The sequence below is a fragment of the Callospermophilus lateralis genome, chromosome 13 (genome assembly GCF_048772815.1).
Source record: "Callospermophilus lateralis isolate mCalLat2 chromosome 13, mCalLat2.hap1, whole genome shotgun sequence".
Lineage (NCBI taxonomy): Eukaryota > Metazoa > Chordata > Mammalia > Rodentia > Sciuridae > Callospermophilus > Callospermophilus lateralis.
Genome location: NC_135317.1, coordinates 58,084,844 through 58,104,021, shown reverse-complemented (window position 1 = coordinate 58,104,021; position 19,178 = coordinate 58,084,844). Strand labels below are relative to the sequence as shown.

Here is a 19,178-nt window from a genome sequence, read left to right as displayed (position 1 = left end):
TGAGTGCCTGGAAGCCGCACTCAGATAAATGAGCCTAATAGGCTTTGGAGCAGGCTCTCTTGAGTGGACCACCTGTGCGCAGGAAAGAGGACAACCCCAAGGGTTAACACCCCAGGCTTTCTGCCTCATACTAGGGCCAAACCGAAGAGGGATTTCCACATCACACACCCATGTGTAGCCACAGCTGAGAAGACGCCTATGTTTGGCAGGCAGGTGTACCCAGGGCTGCAGTCAGTCTGTGCTACTCTGGTGGAACTTGTCACCACACAGTGCCAACTCCTGCAGTGTCTACATGCATTCCCACAGGCCTTGAGGGGACTCAGAAGTGAGCTGATGAGCTCGGGGTTCATGGGTTCACCCCAGTCGCCTGCATGGGTTTTGCCTCCACTCTACCACCTGAGGACAATGGCAAAGCACAGCCTTTGGACTTGGGGACATGCTGGTCAGGTTCTCTTGTGTAAAGTGAGCTTTGAAAACCCAAGAGCCGCCTGGTCCTGAGTCCCTGTGAAGGTACATGTGCTGGGGCCTTGTCTACAGAAAATAAAGCTTCTCCAACCTCAGAAGGGCACGCGCCCACCCAGCCACCAGACTGGACACAGGGAGGAGAGAAAGCCACTTAAAACACACACACACACACACACACACACACACACACACACAATCTCTAGCTCAGTCACCTGCTTTCTTATGGCTATAGTGACTCTAAAAGACACATGAGGAAAACAAAGGAACTAAGGGAGGAGAGCAGAGATGGAGCCTTCCACATCCAAATGCTGGGCCTTCTATGGCTGGATGATCTGATCAGTCTCCACCTCTAAAACAGAATGAAAAGAGTGGGTCCCAGGGTGTGTAACCTGACACCCCCTACCAGCAGCTGAATACCAAGGATTGTTTTTAAGCTTCAAGTTCTGAGGCTGGTAACAAAGTGAGCCTTTCCTGCTGGACCTCCTTGGAAAAGTAATTCCTGATACCTATTTTGTCAGCATCCTGGACTTGGGGTGACATGCAGTGACTCAGGGTATTTGGTGAAGGCAAGTTAGGGACCCACTTAGAAGCACTTTTCACAACTGAGAGAAGAGGCAGAAGAAGAGGACTCCCTCTATTCCCAGGTGGTACTTGAGCCATATTATCTCATTTTATGTCCACACTAGACCATGAGATGGGGACATTATCCTCATGTTAGAGATGAAGAAACTGAAGTTCAGAGAAGTTAAGTCTCTGCAAGGTCTGAAACAGAGCAAGGGTGTGAAGGATGTGAAGGTCTCTCTGGCTCCAGCTGCACATTCTCCTGCAAGATCATCCTGCTTCTCTGCTTGGCAGAGCAAGCCTACTCCAACACAGACCTCCTAAAACCTGCAACATCAGAGCTCTCAGACCTCGTTATTTCTTGGAGGGGGAAGAGGTAAATAAGTCAGAATACTCCCTTAGTATCCTGCTTCACTTTCAAATGGAAGAGAATAGTGGAGATTGCAAGCCCAGCCAAAAAGGCTGAGGGACGACATCACGACTACCTGTAAGGTTCACACAGTTACTGTTTATTGAGCATTTACTATGACCAGATAGTGTACTGGGCACTTCACACATTATCTTATTTAAGCCACAAAACCATAAGTCTGGTATTATCCATCCCGTTTTACAGATGATGAAGTTGGGGGCAGAAAGGTATGACATTTCTCTAGGATCACACAGTCAGGAATTGGCAGAGTTGAAGCTCAACTCCAGGACTGCCCTGTCTTCATGACCAGGCTCTCTACCCAGCATTATGCTGCTCCCACCCCTTCTTCTCTCAGTGCTCTTCCATAGACTCAGTAACACTTACTGAGCAGAAGCCCTACTACTACCAGACCATGTCCCTCTGATCAGCTGCGATGGAGGTAAGGGCAATCTCAGGCCCATTTTAGCCTCACAAGGAACAGGGAAGCTGCCCACAGTCTACATCTTCCGTCCACTGAGCATCCATTTGTGTATCAAGGTCTGGTGGGGACAGAGCCTTCTTCCATGCCAACTTCCCAGAACCACTGAATTCAGAATAATATCTTTGTTTGACCACTTCTAACAGAGGTAGCAAATTCCCCAAGGCCTTTTCCCCAGACTTCTTCCCCAATGGCTGTTGCCAAATGCAATTCTCTGCTTCTTGTTCCACAACACACACCAACGTTTTCTGCATTTCACATTCCCACACCGATTCATTATTTATTAACTCATATTTAATGAATGTCCTTGTTTAATGGCGATACAACTTGTTCTTGAGTTTTGCAAATCTCAAGTATGCCTGCTGGCATCAGCTTTGCCTTCGAGGGCAGATCCCCAAGGGTAGGGACAGCATCAATTAAGACGTTCTCTTCAGCACAGGTACCTGCAGACAGGGATGTTACATCAGTGCCTACTGTTTAGGCAGCTGCTACGGTGCAATGTGCAATGTGCACTTCTCAACATGGGCAGCTCCCAGAAGGAAGACCAGGCTCCATGAGAAAAAGAGACCGAAGTTTCTAGATCTAGTCCAGGGTCAGGCCATACATAAAAGGCACCCAGCATAGAGTTGCTGAATGTAGTATTTGCTTTAAAATACTCAAGACTTTGCTGAATTCCTCTTTCACATTCCAGGACACAGATGAGCAAACCACTACAAGGTACTAGAAAAAAATCAGTGCTCCATGAAGTATCCACAAACTTAGAGGGCACTCTGTGCACTCTCCCCTCAATTATTCAGGAGCTGACAGCCCTGTTGAAGGAAGATTGGACCTGCACTTTGTGGCTCCCACCCGCTTTGTGGCAGCCTTACCCTGTGTCCCTCCCCACTGACAGTGAGCAAACCACAGCTAGAAGGGGCTGCATGCAAGGTCCGCAATGGCTGGAATGGTCACTTAGGCAAGAGGAGACAATATCTCTGCTGAAGAGGAACCAGGGTATTATCTAGAATGTCTGTTCTTCCCTGTTCCCCTACCCCCCACCCCAAGTACCCTTCAAAACTGGCTCTCTGTGGGCAGAAAGGTTGTTTGGGATATAGTCCTTTGCAACTTCCTTTTAAGCACACAGAGGCAAGACTACCTCATGCTAGTGCGGTGCTTGCCCTGGTCCATCCTCTTTTCAAGAAAATTTAAAAGCAATATCATAATATTCATCATTAAAACTAAGAAGGCAAAAACACTCTTCCAAAATGTCTCTCTACACACTAATTCATTCCAGACTCTTAAAGACCACATGAGGTAAGAAGATAAAGTCCAAAAATATACCCATTTTACAGATGAGGATACCAAAGCCCAAAGAGGCCAAGCGCTGAATGTGAGTCACTAGTCCTTCCAGCACACTGCACACCTAGAGTACATCCAGAAAAGTTCTTAGAGGAAGGCCCTGAGTCTCCCAAATTACTTGGAATTAGCAAGATGCTCTGTTCTAGTAAGTGCTTAATGGTGTGATGACTACGATGATGAATGAGAGAGGTTAAGAAAATGAGAGAAAGAAGAAAAGGCTTCACCAGCCTCATACAGAATGAAAAATCAATTGCAACACACTCAAAATGTCCCCGACCCTGGCACATTTTGAATCTGTAAGAATTTCTTATTCGTCCATAACAAAATCTCCTAGCCATTTCTTAAGCCACTGGCAGGCGGTTGGATTTTCCACTTGACATTGTTAAGAGATTAAACTGTTTATCTCATTGTCATACACAGGCTTTTTCAGTTTCCTGCTAATACATGCAGGTTAGATAAGGATTACAGAAGTGATACTCCCAAGTTCCTCTGCATACCAGCTGGCATCCTTTCCCCACACATTTACAAGGCCTGCTTTCTTTCTTTCTTCTTTTTTAATCTAGTATTTAGATAGCCAACTTGTAAACAGAAAATAGTATACATCCATGCCTAAGCAGGGGATCAGACAAACACCAGTTCTATACAACTGCAGAAGAAGCACTCATGAGGAGATTCTGCCAAATTATACATTTTACCACCCAGTCACCAATTGCCATAGAGAAGAGAAAAACAAATTGAGCTGAGCCTGGAAAGAATGTCAGTGAAATTGGAAAAACACTTGCTGGGAACTGCCTGGGGGTGCAGTGACCTCCCTTGTAATTGCCCAGGTCCCACCAGCTCACAGCATACCAAGAGAGATTGCAGATCAGAGCTGGGTGCATGGCCAGTCACCAGGGAACCAAATTCCTCCCTCCCACAGTAGGCAGAACACTCCCTGCAGTGTATGAAACTATTAAGTGCTGGTAATATAAAATTTATTACAGCTTCTTCTTGGAAAACAGTACAATCGGTTTATTCATTCTGATTAAAAGGATGGGAGTGGGAGGGGTCCAAATGCAGAGAGGTAATGAAAGAAAATTTTGCCCATTCTCCAAAGCCAAGGGCAAAACACCTCATTCCTGCCCTCATGGGATGCACTCACTAAGAACAACTTAAAAAAGTAAGCAAATGGACCACCCTTTCGGGGAAGGTCTTGGCCAAGGTCTGGCCTTTACCCTGTGCCTCATGAACACATATCATCCTATCTGGGTTAATCTTGGTCACCAGGTCAACGGAAATAATCTCAATGCCTTTGTTTGTGATCCTCTATCATTTCATTTTCCCTTTCCACCCAGAATCTTACCACAAAAGTAAAATGCTAGATTAACAGGATAACTGAGCTTCACGAGGAAGGATCCTCTTTAGCTGAAAATTAACCATCTCCACTCCAAGTTGACTGAGCCATTTTTCTACTTTTCAGAGATGGGGAAAAAAAAACATATCCTCCACTACTCTGAAAGAATCCTATACAAGTATGACTTGCAGAGGTTCATTCTGTTTCCTTATCATCTATAGCTCCTATTTTTGGGTTACTTATAACACTTTTTTTTTTAAATTTTGGCCATGCTGGAGACTGAGCCCAGAGCCTCATGCATGCTAGGCAAGACTCTACCACTGAGCAACACTCCAGCACTGGTTACTTATAAAATCTAATGGCTGGTCAAAAACAAGAGAAATAAAAATTGCAGGAAATTTTTTAAATGCAATATTGGCTAGTAGCCCAAAGAGATACCTTTTGTTGAATGGGTTTCCATGACATGATAGCAAGTCAATAAAATGCCCAAGTAAAGCTCAATAAAAGGAGAAAAATCAGATTTTTTAACAGTAAACAGAAAATAGTATAATGGAATTATCGAGAAACACACAGGCAAGTTAGTCACAAGCTGGAGTGTTGGCTTTCCAGTGAAATGATTATCCTAAGTCAATTGTCCTCGCCCATAGCCTGGAAGGCCCTTGTCTCTAAGAAAGAAATATCAGAGTGGTCCGCCCTGCACAAACACTCTGCAATAATGTAGCATGCTTGACCTTGACCTTGAGACTTATATACAACAGTGGGCACTTCTGCTGACCAAGCCCTTCACCCCCATCTTTGAGTCCAAGCCTTAAAGTAATCTGCAACTAAACAAAAGGAAAGGACACTAGTAAACAGAAATTTTAAGGTAAGAACAGCCTTATTCTAAACAATCAATGAAATTGCATTTAAGGAAAACAACTATGGTCCCACAACAGCTTGTGAATACAAGTCTTTGAGAAATGAAGTTCACCCCAGCCTTTTTGGCTGAGGTAGAATAATTTTCCAGGATTGTATTGGGATGAAAGTGGAACTAAAAACAAAATCCTAGGGTTACTACAGGATTTCTTCCAAGGGGCCCAATGAGTTTTCCAGACAGACATTGCCTCACTGGTACTCACAATGTTTCCCAACTCCATGTACACTAACATGTATTGAGCCTCTACTATGTGCCAGATGCTATGCTAGGCACTTTCATAAACATTATGTCACTGAACTCTTGCCACCCCATGAGGTCATGCTCACTCATGCCACTTTTTCAGAGGGCTTCCAGGCCAGGTGTAGACTAGGTTTTTCAATCTGGGCCTCCTAAACCCAAATCCAGCGTACTTACTAAAGCAGCAAGGTCATAGGAATTAGCAAGGAATTTGCCTTGACTGGACTATTTTTTTTTGTCTTCTCTTTTTTCATCTTTTAGGTGGTTAGTAGGTAGGTAATGTGAGATACTTTCTTTCATTCATTCATTCACTCATTCCTCTAACAAATGTTTCAAGAGCACACACTGTATTCAAAGCCAATGTGGATCTTCCAAGGTAAGTAAAGAACTTGTCTACTAAAGAAGTTTCTTGAGTGAGAAGAATGGAAACACGGGTCCTGTGACTCTACTGAATGCTTTCTGGCTTTGCTTTCTTTATCTCTAAAATGTGAATGTTGGGGCTGGGGTTGTGGCTCAGAGGTACAGTGCTCGCCTAGCACATGTGAGGTCATGGGTTTGATCCTCAGGACCATATAAAAATAAATAAAATAAAGGTATTATGTCCAACTACAACTAAAAATAAGTATTTTTTTAAAAAAATGTGAATGTTGGAGAAAATGAGCTCTAAAGATTTGCCCAGAGCCAGATCTAGATAATGTTCACTATGGAAACTCTAGAAAAGTTGTTGTTTTTTCATAGCAAGCACAAAGGTCTAATCCCTATTGAGATCATATATAGTCTAATGTTTTTCAGCCAGAGACTTGAACTCTTTAAACTAAGAGTTTTCTCCTAGAAAAGTGGAGCAGGGCTGCTATCTCCATTAGGAAGATGTGGTGGAGGAAGGGGGACTAGTGAGCAGATAACAAGGAGTCTGAAAGGATCGTGGTGAGATTTGGGGTTGGTGACAGTATTACAGCAAGTTAAGTTTGACTAGAGTCAGGAGACCAGGTTGGCAGATTCTTCTAGCCCTCCAATGTGGTCTTCCATAGTCTCGCCCCATGGTTCTGATGGAAATGCTGGGTGTTTCTGCTCTGTATACGGAAACCATCTGCAGCATCGTCATTACTTGGTTCAGTAAGTATACCGTCACAGTATGCCGTCACAGGACACTCAGAAGAACTGGTCGGTCATGTAAAATCTTAAACAGGCAGCTGGCACTCTAAAGGACTTTGCATATGACCAAAGAGGTCACAATTGGGCTTGGTGTGATTTTTTTAAGGCAATGAACAATGACTCACAAAAAGATATGTCATTCCCAATGTCAATTTTACCTAGTGAGGAAAAAAAAAAAATCATTGATAGGCACACTTCTCGTGGGATTGACAGCACAATGTACAAAACCTCCCATGCCAAGGTCTCCTCTCCTATCAAAATCTACAGACCTAGCCACACCAATAGTGTACCCCAACATAATTTAGAAGAGCTCCTTAGTTACTTCTGAAATCACCTGCTAAATATCTGAAGTCTACAGCGTTGTTTTTTTTTTCTACCAAGATATAAAATCCCTTCCATTAAATACTTTAAAAATCTAACTTTAGGTAAATAACTTGAAGCCTGACAAAATTAGAAAAGTGACTCGGCAGCAAACTAAAGTTCAAACTAGCATTTACAAACTGGAATCTATTTCTCTAAAAGCAGCAGCTAAATGATTTACTATGTTTTCTTATAAAACCTAAAGCCTAGATAAGTCTTGAGCCATATTTTTGCAAAAATCTAAGCATTTGACTGAAAATGCTGAGAATCAACTCCTCTTTTTATTTGAAAGGATTGTAAGCTGTCTAAATACGTTCATCTTTGATGAGATGCGGTCTTTGAAGTGATGTTTTGACTCTGTTAGCAAAGCCTCAGTTTCCAAACTTAAACATTGGAGGGAATCAAAGATCCCCCCTCCGGTTTTTTTTGTTGTTGTTGTTTGTTTGTTTGTTTGTTTGTTTGGTAAACAGATATACATTTTAGTTTAACGGTTTGGGCATCCTACCAGCAGTCTCTAAGAGCTGTCGGATTACTAATGAAAGCCTTAGATATTATGATAATTTCTTTTGATGATGCTTTTTAAATGTGAAATTACAAAGAACCATTCTTCCAGTAAAGAAATAGAAGACAGGTAGATCAATAAATTGATCTCAAGTAAAAGCACAAAATTAAAGGTGCTCAGTTTCTGCCTTGGTGCCAAGGGCCAGACCAATCTTGTCACACCTCTTATCGCCCTGAGGCATACTTCATGTACACTGGGTTTCAAATAGCATGTCTACAATTAAATAGAGAGTTATAACAACATGGACCCCAGGAGATCTTACTCCTGCAAAAGGAGAAAACTGAGCCAAAGAGGCAGAGCCCATGAGTGTTCTGGGGTGCTGCTGCCTCCCAGGTCTTGGTTTCGTCATCCCTAACCAGTAACACCTGGAAACTCACATAAATGACTTGAGTCCTCCCAGATCTAGAAGCTGCTGAGGATTTGCCAGAAGAATCCTTTCCTGAGAGAGGGCTACCCCACCTTCAGAAAACAGTCTTGTGCAGCCTGAACTCATAACCCCACAAATCTGGGCCTTCAACGTTCTCATCCATAAAAGAAGTTTCCACTTAAAAATACTCACTACCAGATGCATCCTTTTAAGTGCCCCTTAAAGTTTAGTTTGGTTTACCTAAAAATAAAATTTGTATATACTTTTCAAAACCACAGCCATTTTAAACTGCTTGAATATTTTTGCTATGTGTAAGAGTTAATTTTTTCAGTATTAAAAAAAAAAACAACAGCAAAACTAGCCAAAAAAAAAAAAAAAAAAAAATCCCAATGGCCCTTAAAAAGTGTTAAATGCCAAGAAGTCAGGGGGTTGGCAGTAGTATACTTCCTAATACTGACCCCCAGGTTCTATTGTTGTTGCTGTTTTTACACCTGGAAAAAGACTTTTGGAACAAATCAATAAAACCTATTTTTATATTAACGTCCATATATTAATATAGTACTTTCCATCTGGTGTCTTAATGGCCCAGATACTCTTACATGGAGTGACTAAGGAAAATAAAGAACTGATGATTAGGCTTAGTTGTTCTAAAGGAGAGAAACCATTCCCTGCTCAGTGCAATCAAGTTCTGCTCAAAACAGTGCGACTGTGCCTGAATTTAAGCACTGCAGATCAGGTGTGTGATATGACTTCTGAGCAAACTTCAGCCTGCATACCACCTTGCACAGGATCATTCTTCAACAGGAACAAAAATGTGCTACAGGAGGTACGCAGGAGAGGGGTAACTTTGTAGGAAGGTAGAGCAGTATAAATGAATAATTCTCAGGGTCTAATATAGGTCTGAGGGCCAGGAATTGGGTATGTGACTGGGACACTGAACATGTATCTCAAACCTGCATGTAAAGTGCGCACAAGAACGAATTTGAATATGAGTGTGGGTACGTGTGAGTGCAAACACATGTGAGCATGTATTAGAGTGGGTTCAAGCATCATGAGAGTGAGGATGAGCATGCCTGAGCAGTGTGAGAGTGTGTCCTGCTGTCGTGTAGACAATAGTGTCGATAGAGACAGCCAAGTGCAAAAAAGAACTCCGTGTAGATTATGGTACAGACAGTGCAGGCTCAGTTTTATCTACCAAACACTGACAAGCCCAGCCAACAGGCCTGGTCAATAAAGATGTCTGGACTTCGGTAGACAAAATATCAATCTCAGGTAATCAGGTTAACTTTTTGACCCAATGAGCAGATGTTTTGGTGTCACAGATAAGGTTCCAGTGTCACAATCTGTACAAGAAAACTTTGCTGATCCTGCAAAACTCAGCTAAAGCTCAAAAGCCCCTAGGATCCCATAATTTCCACTTTGTTATCCATCCTCCCCCCCAAAGCACACACATTCTCCCCTCTCCCTCCTCCCCTGCCCAGCCCCAATTAGCCTCAAATGATTCTGAGAGCAGAGATGGTAGGGAATTTTTCCCTGGTTCTACTCCATGGATGTCTGAAAACCTGTTTAAAAGTGGGAGGTAGTTTGGACAACAGGTCGCCCTCATTTCCCTCTGGACTTGTTAGCTAACTTGAAAACACCACTTATCCCTCTGGTTTCTCAGTTGGCATCCCTCTGGCAAAGGGGAAAAAATTTATCATCTGTTATTATTTATCTCCTCTTTAACTTATTTCCAGACAAGACCTCTTTTCACACATCAGGACACATAAATTGTTTCAATAACCAGCCAACAAGAGCTGCTAATCCACCACTAGAAAGGGCAAATGGAAACTTGGAGAACAAGTTAAAGCAATTTTGAGTGTGCCAGCAGTGCTTCAAGGTTTCAAAAGCAAATGGGAGGAGTGGGTAGAGGACCACCTGTTATTCCCTAGGCCCCTGACTGCTGGGCAAGAGGGCAGAGAAATCTGGGTCACACTTTCAAAAAGAAGCATTTTCTACCTGCAGTTTACCACCATTCCCTCCAGGTGGATCCCCACTCCCCAAAAAGTGACGTGCCCACACCTGACAACAGGTGCACAATGCCTGGGAACCTGTCCTGGCCACAAAATTCCAGGTTGATTGGGATCAGAGTTTGCATATATATTTGCCTCTGGATCATCGGCAGAAGGCAGAGTTTCAGAAAAAGTAATTCCTGGTCTTCAAAAATTCATACTGTGATTTCTGAGGTGGGAGTAAGAGAAAAACATGTTTTGGAGTCCAAAATCATAGTAAAGGCTGCTGAGTAGAAATATAAAGCACCCAGTTATGGTGAATAAAGTTATTGAGGTACAATGAATAGCATTTGGCATTCAAGATGAAATCAGAAGGCTGCCTATCATTCAGCCTTTCACCCAAGGTAGCACTATAATCCCTCACACCCTGAGCTAGGAAATTCCCCATGCTCTCTGGAAAAGCTAAGAGAAAGGCCAGACCTTTTCAGAAGTGCTAGCTTCAATGTGTATGTCTTCTGAAAGATATTCTGATCCTCTGGAAAGTGAAAACAGCCTTCAGCTGAGATTAACCATGTAATAGAAATAAACTCTTGTCTACTGCCATTGCCAGAACAAGATGTCTGTATGAGACTCCAAAGAGATACACACGAAAATGTACCTGAAATGAACCTGTTCCAGCCCACCTGCCTTTGGAGATACCACTCAGGTGCCTATCTCAAGCAACTCAACCTAATATAAAATTGTTACAAAAGAAACTGTCTTGGGGCTGGAGTTGTGGCTCAGTGGTACAGTGCTTGCCTAGCATGTGTGGCTCAGTGGTAGAGCGCTTGCCTAGCATTGGGTTCAATCCCCAGCACCGCATAACCACTAAAAATATTAAAATGACAACTAAAAAAAAATCTTAAAACAATTAAACAAAAAAACTTTTTAAAGAAACTGACTGCTTGGCCCAGAGCATGGTTTTCATTTTAATTCATACATCAAATTACACCTTAGTACACTGACCACACTAATATTGCAATGTCCTGTCCTAACTAAGGCTCACAGATTGCTCATACATAAATGGGCCACAACCACATCTACAGGTTTCAGAGCCCTGTCACAGAATCACATCACTCATTTTCCTGGCCTAGTGGTGGGTACTGAGTTAATTTGATGGCATCCTTAACAATCTGAATGAATCACAGAATTAAATGTTTTGCTTATTCAGACAAAAGCTACACTCAGCAGCTCTGTTCACTATCTTTGGGGATTAATCAGGAAGTTTTGGATGACATGAATATTATGTTCCCAAGAGGAGTGATGATCTATGGGAAGTACCTCAAAAACTTGTTTTTTAAGATGTCCATGGAAATAACAGTGGGAGTGACTCAGATTCACAGTCCAATCTATAAAATCCTTGCCTATATATTCCCCAGCAGAGACACTTGAAGAGAAATATTAGTTGTGACTGACACAGGACCTTGGTCAGAGTCATTACTCATTAGAAAGTAATAAAACTGGGGACACATAAGGATTCAAAGGTCTGCTGAAAGTAGCAAGAGTTCTAGAAAAATCTCAAGGCAAGACTTACCACTTTGGGCTTCTGCTGGTCCAGGGTATGCAGGAATGCTGAGTTAGGGTCCAAGGTGCGCTCAGGGTCACTGGAAATGTCCTCTTCTGAGTCTTCATAGGAAGAAGAGAAGCCCGTGGAGGAGGCAGAGGAAGAGGACAGTTTCCTCAGAGGCAGGTTGCCCCGAGGGCTTCCCTGCACCTCCTCCAAGCCCCTGTCTTCCTGGGCACCCACATCCGTAATGATGACTGCAGGTATAGCTGGTATGTTGCTGGCACTGCAGGTCTCTCCCAGAGAAGGTTTGTCCTCTTGATTCTGGGGCAGCCACTCCCTGTTGGGGTGAGCATCTCTGTCCTGCAGCTGACTTTCCCAAGTCCCCTCCGATTGTACCCCTGTTCCACACGTCCAAGCCAGACCAGCTTTCTCCATGGGGCCCAGCCAAGCCCTGGAGCTCTCAGGCTGCACATCCACCCTGTCCTCAGGAAGGCACTGCTGTTCTTTCAGATCTTTTGCCATTTCCCAGCAGGGCAAAGGCTCCAGCATTCTGCCAGAAGAAATTCCCGCCTCCACTTCTCCAGTCCCTGGCTGCGCTGTGCAGCTGACACCAAGCAAGCCCAGTGTTGAAGACCCTTCCCCCACTCTGCCAGAGAGCTGCAGGCGTTCATGGATCACTGAGACCTCACTTTGGGTCTCTGCAGGACCTAGAGAGCCCAGGTCTCCAGAAGGCCTGGACGAGCTCAGGGCTTCAGATGGCTCTGAGCTTTGAACATTCACAGTCGCATCCTCTGGCCTTCCACCGACTTCTGGCTCTCTGGAGCCCGGCAGGTCACAGGGCAGACTTCCCTTCCCCAACTTCCCAGGGGGCTCTCCACCTTGGGACCCGCTCAGCTCTGGGGCTGGGCTTGTCTCACTGCCCAGGAACTGCCCCTGCCTCTCAACCAGGGCCTCCCAGGGGTGCAGCCTTCCAAGCTTGCAGGCTGGCTCAACCAGAGCAGGATGGTGTGGACGGTGTGGTCCAGTGGATGTAGCTGTTGCAGTCACTGCTGTGTTCATCATTAAACTCGTTCCCACCAGCTCCTCTGGGGGAGTTTGGCAGCTCTGAATTCCCGAAGAAGAAGTGACCCTCTTGATAGTTTCCATAGCTAAAAATGAGTCACAAGGGATATTAGCAGGGGTCCCTTTCTCCATCCTCACGGAATCCTTTGCACTCTGAGCCCCAGATCCTGTCGTGGTGGCCTGGCCAGGAAGAGGTGCCACTCCCTCCTTGTCCTTTGAGGGGCACAGACTGAGCCCTCCTCTTCTCACAGAGTGGGCATCTGAAGCCTCTGAATATTGCTCCCCCCAAGATTTTGTCCTTCGTTCCTCACTTGGGACGCATTGAGCCAAGACCCTTCCAGGGGGCTGGCTGCTGCTGCGGAAAGGGCTCGGGGAGGGCGAGCGAGCCCTGCTCAAACGTGGGCTTCGGGGCGCCTGAATGGCACAGCTCTGCGCCTGAATGTGCGCCTCGAAAATGCCCACTTTCTGGTTCACCTGCACGTTCTGCAATTCGCGTTGCAGAATTCGCAGCTTCCTTTGGGCCTCCTCGGGTCCCGGCGGAGAAAGGGTACCGGCGGCCACCACCTGCTGCCCATCACCTCGCAGGCGGCCCGCCCAACTAGGGCTGCCCACGCTACTGCTGCTGCTGCTACTGCTACTGCCGCCGCCGCTGCCGCTGCTACTATTCAGCCTGCGCCGGCCGCTCCGCCAGCTCCCGGGGCTCCGGGGCTCCTCTGGCGACAGCGACTCGGCGGGGGGGAAGAGGAAAGAAGCCCCTCTCCCGGGGCTGAAAACGCTGCCCGGGCTAAGCACGGCCCTCCCAGGGGGCAGGGGCGTCTCGCTGCCGCTGGGCCCCGGGCCGCCGCCGCTCTTCACCTCGTCGGCACTATTCATGATCACCAGGCTATTGAGTGCATAGCAGTACACAGCCATAGTACTGGGTCCGCCGCGCTGCCTGCCTCCGCGACTCGGGTTCCAGCTCCGCCGCTGGCGCCTCCTCCTCCCGCGGCTCCTGGATCAGCCCCGGAGGCCCGGCGGCAGCAGCTCCTCTCGCCGATGGGACTGCATGGCCTCGGCGGCGGGCTGGGGGCACAACTGCGGGCTCGGCCCCCGCCCAAAGCTCCATAAACAACCGCGCTTCTGTGGAGACACAAGGAGAAAAGTCAGGACCCCAGAGGGCGTGGAGGAGAGGGTGGGGAGAGCCCGCCGGCAAAGCCCAGAGGGAGCCCTAGGACCCCAATCTGTTCGGGACCGGGTGCCATAGGACGTCTCACCTATAGGGACTACTAGGCTCCGGGGGAACCCATGCCCGGTTCCCTCAGAGTCAGCGCGGTTCTGGGTACGCGTTTCCCTGGTGTGCTTAACCCGCCCCTCTACTCTCGGGTTTGGACCGGCTTTGAAGTCCTTTCAAATTCCAAATTCTAAGATTAGTCTTGAAGCCGTGAGGATGGGCGAGGGAGGATGTGCAACTACTTGGTCCCCAAGGGTGCTGTGCGCGGAGCGCCGCTGACCCGTCACACTCGGCCTGAGCAACCACTGGCTATCGAGGGTAACGGCGCAGCCCTGCTCCACCCTCTCGGGACATCAGAGACCGAGTCAGGGGGAACCTGAGCAAGACCTGCCTTCCCCAAATAGCTGCCTGCGCCCGGATCTGGAGGGCGCCTGCGTACCCGCCGTTTACCTTCCTGACTCTGACCCTGGACTTGGGGCTGTGTCTCTCGGCCTACTAAGGCCTGAGAGAGCTGCCCGGCTGCAGCCCAAGCATTTTCAGCACTGGCCTTGTCGCCTGTCCCCAAACAAGTGTTTTTTGAGTGTGGGGCGCGCCTGCGCACGCCCGGGCCGGGGACTCTGCAGTATATTGTACCGGAACCAATACTCACCGCCCCTCTGGTTGCCGCCCCCCGCGGTGGTGTGTGTGTGTGTGTGTGTGTGTGTGTGTGTGTGTGTGTAGGCGCGCGCACAGCTACTCAACCCTCCGCACGCCCCGTTACCGAGGACGCGCTGTGCCTGCGGGCTTCAGGACCCGCGCCCCTCCAAGGAACTCCGGGGTTTGCGTGGCTGCAGACGGGTGACTAGGTGCGCAAACCCCGAGGAAGGCAATCTAAGGGCGGCGATCTAAGCCCCGGAGCCGTGCAGCGGAGGGCCGGGCCTCTCCTCATCCCGGGCAGCCTCGCCCGCCGCCAGCCAAGCCTCCGGGCGGCCCTAGCCCCGGTGCTCTGCAGCACACCGGGGGAGGCGGCGCGGAGAGAATAGCCCGGAAGGCGGGCTGAAGAAACGCCGAAAATTCGTCTCTCCTTCTCCGGCCTCAGGTCCCACTCCAACGTCTCCCTCCAAAAATCAAAACCTCGTCACCGTCTCCCTAAAGCACCCCTTTTCGCAGTTTCAGAACCCGGAATGGCAGATCCGCTCCAGAGCGTAGTGAGGGGAGAGAGGGCTCAGAGGCCAGAGCCATTGAAGAGGCGCCAAGCTTACCTGCAATTTCTCAGATTCTCGGGTCCTGTGTGGACTACACGCCGACCCAAGTAGGGTCGAGATGCATTTAAAGCAGAAATGCTCAGAAATGATTTCCTCAACAATCTATGGAAGACAAAAAAAAAAAAAAAGAGTGCGAAAGAGCGAGGGGTTGGGGGAGGTCCGCCGCGCAGGGCCAGGCTATCCCGGCGGCGGCGACGCCAGGCCGGCCCTGCACGCCCTTCTCCGCGGTGGAGATACTACCCCTGTCAGTGTCTGCTCCGGGCTACTTCAGTGTTTGTTCAATGTAAGATTAAAAAAAAAAAAAAAGTTGGTGGCGGGGGTGGGGGGAGGAGGCAGAAGGCGGGGGCTAGGGGGAGGAAAGCAGGAAGGAAGTTGTGAGCCCGTCTGGGGTTGAACTCAGCGGAACAAGTTTTTCTTTTCTTTTTTTTTTTTCTATTGCTTGGCAAGACCGAGGGAGGGAAACACTTAAAAAAAAAAAAAAAAAAAAAAGTTTCCATTGTTAGCTAACCAAAAAAAAAAAGCCTTTTGACTTCTGCTGGTTAAAGATATACGATTCATTTTCCACCCCTCTATCAAGGCTTGCTGATGGCTAGCTTTATGAAACTACTTTTGAAAAAATGTTTTTAATAAAGTATTGAGTGTGTGTTCTAAACAAAGCAGCTCCTGAGGATCTTTTTGGCATTTAAAATGGACTAAAAGCTTGTCAAAACGGTTTGTGTTCTTGTACACAAATATGCAAATGCAAAGAAGGTACTTTGTGGGCACCTCCTTGCAAAGTTGCAGATTTTAAGTGCACCACAGTAGTATTTTGGAAGATTGGTTGGGCTGTGAACTGTAAAGGCTTTGCAGTGCAATTGTTAGATGTGTAAACTCGCCTTTATGTTGCACTTTTATCTGTAGATGCACATAGTAAATGGGATATTTGCATACTTTTGCACTTTAATTCTCAAGGTTATTTTAAGAAAATGCATAGTCCTGGAATTAAACAGGCCTAAGCAATGTCTGAAAACCCCTGGACTGAATTATTTTCAAGAGATCTCTCCCCCACCATCAGCCAAAAGAGGGGAAGGAACTGCCAGCCAACATTACTGGGAAGGGTATCCAACCCTGATTAGGCCCTGGCACTGCAAGTGTGTTTTGCATAATTCCCTAAATCTTAAACTACAGCATTTAGTGGAAACAGGGAAACACAGCTGCAAGGAGATTTACAAATCCAAAGCCTGAATTGGTCCTTATATTCTGATTAACTAAAATTCAGATGGAAATTTTGACTTTGCTTGAAGCAAACAGATCTGCTACTTGTTTATGTAACAATGCTGTTTAAGTGAGCAAAGCAACCTGCTGCTCAATCAGGAAGATTCATGGCAATGCTGAAACCATGAAAATCTTCTAGCCAAGGATTCTTAGGAAATCAGAGACTGTTGAATCCCTCCTAATTTTTAAAAACATGCCATGAAAGGATTGAACCTAATCCCCTCCCACCCTCGGTGGGGCTAAAGAAAGAGCCCTGAGTTTATTTAGGTGTTAACTTAAGATCTGGGAAGTTCCTAAGAGAAGCTTGCCCTATCATTTTTTCCTAATTTTGCTCTCTAACGATAACAAAAAGGAGTTTTCATATTCTAGGATACCCACTTATTGGAGTTCAGTCTGAGGGACTGTCATCCTATGAGAGGCTAACTTAATACCTATGTCAGGTGTCATGGTAGAAGCAACCGAAGGACCTAGCAACATATACAAGAGGCACAGAAACTTTGCTTCCCAACCCCTGGACAGTTAAATTTCCCAATCATTGTCACCTCACAGTCAGACATCTTCAGGCTTGTCTACTTGAAAAACTTAGGCTTCCTGAATGTACACTCAGCATGAAGAATTCTTGGTCAGAACAGCCAGCAGCTGTCAGGTGTGACAAGGGATTTCTGCCTTGTATGGAGGTAGGACTTGATGGTAATTCTACCAGTCTGAAATTCTAATTGTGCCACCAAGAGCAGCAAGGGATGGGAGAAAGATGGAGCAAAACCCATGTTTGGAAGCCAGCAGGGTGGGCTTGCATCCTGCAACAGGATGCAAGTTGTCTTCCGTGATTTTAAATGAACACAAACATTTTTATATACTGCTTATTATTTGCCAGACACTGTTCTAGGCACACTATCAATATTTGCACATTTTTATTCTCTTAACAACTATCAGGTAGGTATTACTACAAACCTCATTTTACAGAGGAATAAATAAAAGTACCAAGAGGTGAGCCATTTGTCTCCCACATCCTGCAGCTTTGGTAAGTGGCAAAAACAGGACTTGAGCCTGTGCAGCCTGGGTCCAGAATCCTTGCTTGTCACAACTTTTCCCTATACTAGTTATCTACAACTGTAGGAAAGTTTTCACTAATGTTTTAGGTTCTCCATGTACCTACTTTTGGAATGGAATTTTATATATCAAAGCTATGAAATTGAGATTACATACTTAACTTGTAAAAAGCATCTAGAAAAACCTACAGTCAACATCATACTTAAAAATGAAGGATTAAACACTCTCTAAGATCAGGAACAAGGTTAGAACATCTGCTCTTGCCTCTTTTATTCAACATTGTACTTGAAGTTCTAGCCAGTGTAATCAGAAAAGAAAAAGAGATACAAGGATTCCAAACTGGAAAGGAAGACGTAAAATTGTGTTTAGATGATATAATTGTCTATATAGAAAATCCCATGAAATCTTAAAAAAAAACTACTAAAATTAGTAAGTTTAGCAAATTATTTGTTTTTCGAGGGCTTCCATAAGAAAGTAACACACACTGGGTGACTTAAACAACAAAATTTATTTTCTCACAGTTCCAGAGACAGAAAATATGGAGTTAAGGTATTGCTGGGGTTCATATATTTTAAGGCCTCTCTCCCTGGATTTTTTTTTTTTTTTTTTTTTTTTGTGGTGCTGGGGATTGAACCCAGGGCCGTGTACATGTTGAGACACGCATTCAACCAACTGAGCTATATCCCCAATACTCTCCTTGGCTTTTCAATGACCATTTTTTCCCTGTATCTTCTTATGGCCTTCCTTCTGTACATCTTTACTTTATAACCTCTTCTTTTAGGATACAATCATATTGGATTAGGGTCTACGCTGATCATCTCATTTAATCTTAATTGCCATTGTAAAGACGCTGTTTCCAAATATAGTCACATTCTGAGGTGCTGGGCATTAGAACTACAACAGCCCATAACAACAAGTTTTCAGGACACAAGATCAATATACCAAAATTAATTCTATGCCTATGTACCAACTATGGAGAGTTAAAAAAAAATCAATATTTTAAAATCAACAATACCTTTACAATAACATAAAAACTTTGAAATCTATGTATATGTTCAACATAATCACAATATCCCAGTAGTTTTAATTTTCTTTATTTTATTTTGGTTTTATTTTATTTTTTATTTTTTGGTACCAGATATTGAACTCAGGGGCACTTAACCACTGAGCCACATTCCAGCCCTCTAAAGTATTTACTTTAGAGACAGGGTCTTACTGAGCTGCTTAAAGCCTTGCTAAATTGCTGTGGCTGGCTTTGAGCTCCTCCTACCTCAGCCTCCCAAGCTTCTGGGATTACAAGTGTGTGCCACCTGCCTGGCTTGGTTTTATTTTATAAACTTCATAGGGAAATGCAAAGGATCTAGAGTAGTTAAAACAACTTTGAAAAAAAAAAAAGTGGAAGGGCTAATACTATCTGATACTAAGACTTACTATAAAGCAACAATAATAAAGACAATGTAATATTGGTGTAAAGTAGATCAATGGGATAGAATAGAGTCCAGAAATAGACATACATATGGAAAAATTGATTTTTTTACATAAGTGCAGAAAATGGAGAAAGAATTCTTTTAACAAATGGATTTCATATGCAAAAACAAAGGGAAAAAATAAATAAAAGAAAAAATTTTGGAGGAGGGATAGTA

At 45.2% G+C, this 19,178-nt stretch overlaps 1 protein-coding gene across 2 annotated transcripts in view; it reads right to left on the bottom strand.

Annotated features, from left to right (window-relative positions):
* The window catches only part of Itpkb (inositol-trisphosphate 3-kinase B), a 101,322-nt gene extending 85,816 nt beyond the window's left edge, over positions 1-15,506 (bottom strand). The window contains exons 1-2 of one of the 2 annotated variants that reach the window (XM_076832229.1): positions 15,229-15,506; positions 11,743-13,896 (exon numbers count right to left, since the gene is read on the bottom strand). In XM_076832229.1, the coding sequence (XP_076688344.1) occupies positions 11,743-13,689 (1,947 nt within the window). In that variant the 5' untranslated portion in view covers positions 13,690-13,896; positions 15,229-15,506. Of the gene's footprint in view, positions 1-11,742; positions 13,897-14,437; positions 14,575-15,228 lie in introns of those variants that run through there. The other variant, XM_076832230.1, reaches the window with a different exon arrangement.
* Positions 15,507-19,178: the final 3,672 nt, after the last annotated feature.